A 3,063-nucleotide genomic window follows, 5' to 3' on the forward strand; every position below is an offset into this window, starting at 1 on the left:
GGGAAGTTTTTCTTTTTGAGTCACCATCATTTGTGAAAAATAACATAACATTGTTCCACTGAACGTTTCCCGGCTGGGAAAAAGTTGTTTTCCTATTTGTGCATTCGTTTGGATTCCGTCGCTGTTTAGACAAATAGAGACCTTAAGCAAACACTTGAGGCGGTTAGGTGGAGGCGGCGATGGCCGCGCGGGAGTTGGGTTGAGACCGCCTCCTCTTGGCGCGAAATTAGAATATTAAGCTTTCGTAGAAGCGGCGGCGAGCAACGGCTGTTTTGCTTTCGTTTTCAGTGGTCCAATTTGACTTTGTTCGTGGATTTTACGAGCATAATGGCAACTTTTCGAGAAGTCCGAGACCTTCTAGCTGTTGCATGCTTTGAGGACATCATAGACGAGGATGAATTTCTGTTGCTGAGGGATCTACACACGTCGAAAAATCTTTACTTTCCTTACGAAGACTGAATCAGCCTTTTCTTTACTAGTGCAACCAAGGTCACTGGCCTCTGCCTCCTCCCATTTTCCTCATATTTCTTCCATCAGAATATCCATCTCGCTATCTTCGATGTCAACTCCACTCAGTTTCGCCTTGAATTTGTCCAGTAGTAGTTTGAAATGTTCCTTTACGTTTTTCCGCTTCACCTGAAACTTCACGGAGGTTTCGTCATTCAGACGATCCGTGATGGCATTCCATACTTTTCCTCGATCTACAGTCCTTGGTTTGAGGATCCATGGTTCTGAAGCTCTGACTTCTTTCGCTAGAATCAAATCGTGTGCTTCTGTCCATTCCATGATCGAGCTAGCAGAGAGAAAACAAAAGCTTATTAAAAACAGGTCCTGTCTATCGATTCACCTTTCGGAAATATTCCAAAGTTCTGGAGACAAATTGGAAGAACAAAATAGCATTTTGTACCAGCAAGTACTTGCAATCTAAAGTTTTAAAGTCTACAAGACGTGAACGTCACTCCGAACAATGTGAATCCAGGAAACTCACCCATTTCTTTTGCTTTTCTCTCCTTCGCTTGCCATCTTTCTTCTTCACTCACACCTCCAATGTGAAGTGAGATTTTCGCTGTAAAGCAAACGAAATATCAAATATTTGCAAAAAAAAAATACAAAGAGAGGTGTCAAAAAACATTTTTTAACTTTATAAAAGAGTTTCTGTGTATTTTAGGTGCTACAAATGGGAAAATAAAGCGACCGTCTCTCGAGGCGGCCAAACCTACCTTTCTCGCCGCCGCCACTGTTGGAAGACGCGGGCAACACTCCACGTGCTTATGCTAATTAGGTCGAGAGCGGGAAATTTTACTTCCGGTTGGCGTCCACCTCGCCGCCTCCAGTGTTTGCTTAAGGTCTCTAATGACGTCAATGGCCGCTGTCACGCGACGACATTTTCCAGATTCAACTTTCGTTAGCAGATGGTAATTTCGAGTTATTTTCTTTTTCTGCGTATTTTTCATCTTCCTTTCTCTTCTTAGGATGGTCTTTGAATTCCTAGCAAGGTTTAAAGTGGCGTTTACCACGCTATCCACGGCCGTATTGGCAAAAGAGAAGTGTTTCGCCGAAGTAGCAGGATAACGGTAAACACGGTAACTTTGAACGCTTTGTACAAGGTCAATATACTTTGACCGAAAAATGTTTTTCCAGAAACGTGATGTATATCCCTCCAATGTCTGATTCATCACTGTGATTGCTTTTAAAAGCGTTGGGCTTTTGAGAAATAATTATTTTAAAATCAGTTCCAACGCTCCATCTAATTTAGTATGCAATATTTGAAACTTTATTTTTTATTCGCGTCGGCAGTCTTTCGATGTTTATCGATTGATATTGCATTAAAAGGCCTTTTTCTTCAACGCTGTGTAGTTTTCTCATTAATTTGCGTTGCGATAATGATTTCTGAATCGTTTTTTGCGGGGGCTTATTTTCGGCCTGATTTTGCTGCTATAAGACGGAAAAAACATCTACTTGGGAGATAAAAATCGGCCGATTTTATTTTTTAGCCGGAAATCATCGGTCGTTTCTTAGGCGCAGGGCCTCTTAAATGATTACTTAAAAAATTACTTATATGTATGCCTCTTATGATTATTTTCTTTAATTTGTGCGGATTTATTTACCTGTACTTGCAGTCCAAGTTGCTGACCATTTCATTTTTAAAAGGGGGTGTGACTAATTACGGAAAAATTCTTCCACAAGAAAATTAGGAGAAGGAAATCTTATACAAATTAGCACGGGAAAGTGGTAGAGAAAGTAGTAAACAAAACAATTACTCCTGAGTCGACATGAGGCATATGGATATGAAAAACTAACTTACTACGGTTTGAAGCGTATATTCTCGGCTTTTAAAGGACTCTCGACTGAGCAAGACGATGAAAACGGTCAGGACTGTGTGTGCCACTCAGTGAATCATCTCAAATATAAACATTGTCGACCTTGTCGAATTTTATGGCCGTTTATGCTCGCTGTTTTACTGGAAATATTTTACAGAATAGCTCACAAGGACACTGGGAAGTTAAAATCGTTTTTATAGCAGCAGAAGGAACTTAAGTAACGGTGAGTCGTTGTTTCCTGTTTTAAACCGTTGACTTCCAAAGAATAACCTTGTGATATGCATAAAATTGAACTCGCTTACATGCCGTAACATTTTATTTTGCTGACGGAGAACATTTTAATTCCCAGAGCTATAACTTTTTGGGTGAAAAAAACAATAAGCAAGGTTTCCTAAAATGTAGATATTTTGACCAAATGATATATACCAGAGGCCATTTATACTAGTCAAAGTTGGCCTTTATTTGTTACTTGTCAAGAGACACAAATGGCGGCTGTACAAATACCCTTCGTTAAAAGCTACAAACAAAACTTCAAGAAACTTATTACACGATTTTAAAGTATAAGAATGAAATAATATTTTTGCCAAGTTTTGTTTTCATACGATCGTTTTTACGCCCCCGCTGTTTTCGTAAATAAGCGTGAAATTGTGAACATTTTAAGCCGCGAAAACTGCCATTATATGCAAATTTCGAACTTTCTTAAATTTTGGCCGTAAAATAAATCGTTGGAACTTTAAACTAC

The 3,063-nt window shown here is 39.3% G+C and overlaps 1 protein-coding gene across 1 annotated transcript; it reads right to left on the reverse strand.

Moving 5' to 3' along the window:
* Nucleotides 1–519: 519 nt before the first annotated feature.
* LOC145464084 (uncharacterized) lies at nucleotides 520–2,808 on the reverse strand. The gene is made up of 2 exons (XM_081447900.1): nucleotides 989–2,808; nucleotides 520–793 (listed from the first exon to the last, which is right to left on the reverse strand). The coding sequence occupies exons 1-2, from the start codon at nucleotides 1,021–1,023 to the stop codon at nucleotides 520–522; spliced, it is 309 nt and encodes a 102-aa protein (XP_081304026.1). The 5' UTR covers nucleotides 1,024–2,808.
* Between the last annotated feature and the right edge of the window lie 255 nt (nucleotides 2,809–3,063).

This window comes from Orbicella franksi, chromosome 12, assembly GCF_964199315.1.
Source record: "Orbicella franksi chromosome 12, jaOrbFran1.1, whole genome shotgun sequence".
NCBI classification, from domain to species: domain Eukaryota; kingdom Metazoa; phylum Cnidaria; class Anthozoa; order Scleractinia; family Merulinidae; genus Orbicella; species Orbicella franksi.

What these genes read in the sequence shown, in the direction of transcription:
- LOC145464084 (XM_081447900.1), bottom strand. Translation starts at nt 1,023, where the DNA reads ATGGCAAGCGAAGGAGAGAAAAGCAAAAGAAATGG. An exon ending in GAGAAAAGCAAAAGAAATGG is followed by an intron (nt 794 to 988) that starts GTGAGTTTCCTG and finishes TCTCTCTGCTAG; the next exon opens with CTCGATCATGGAATGGACAG.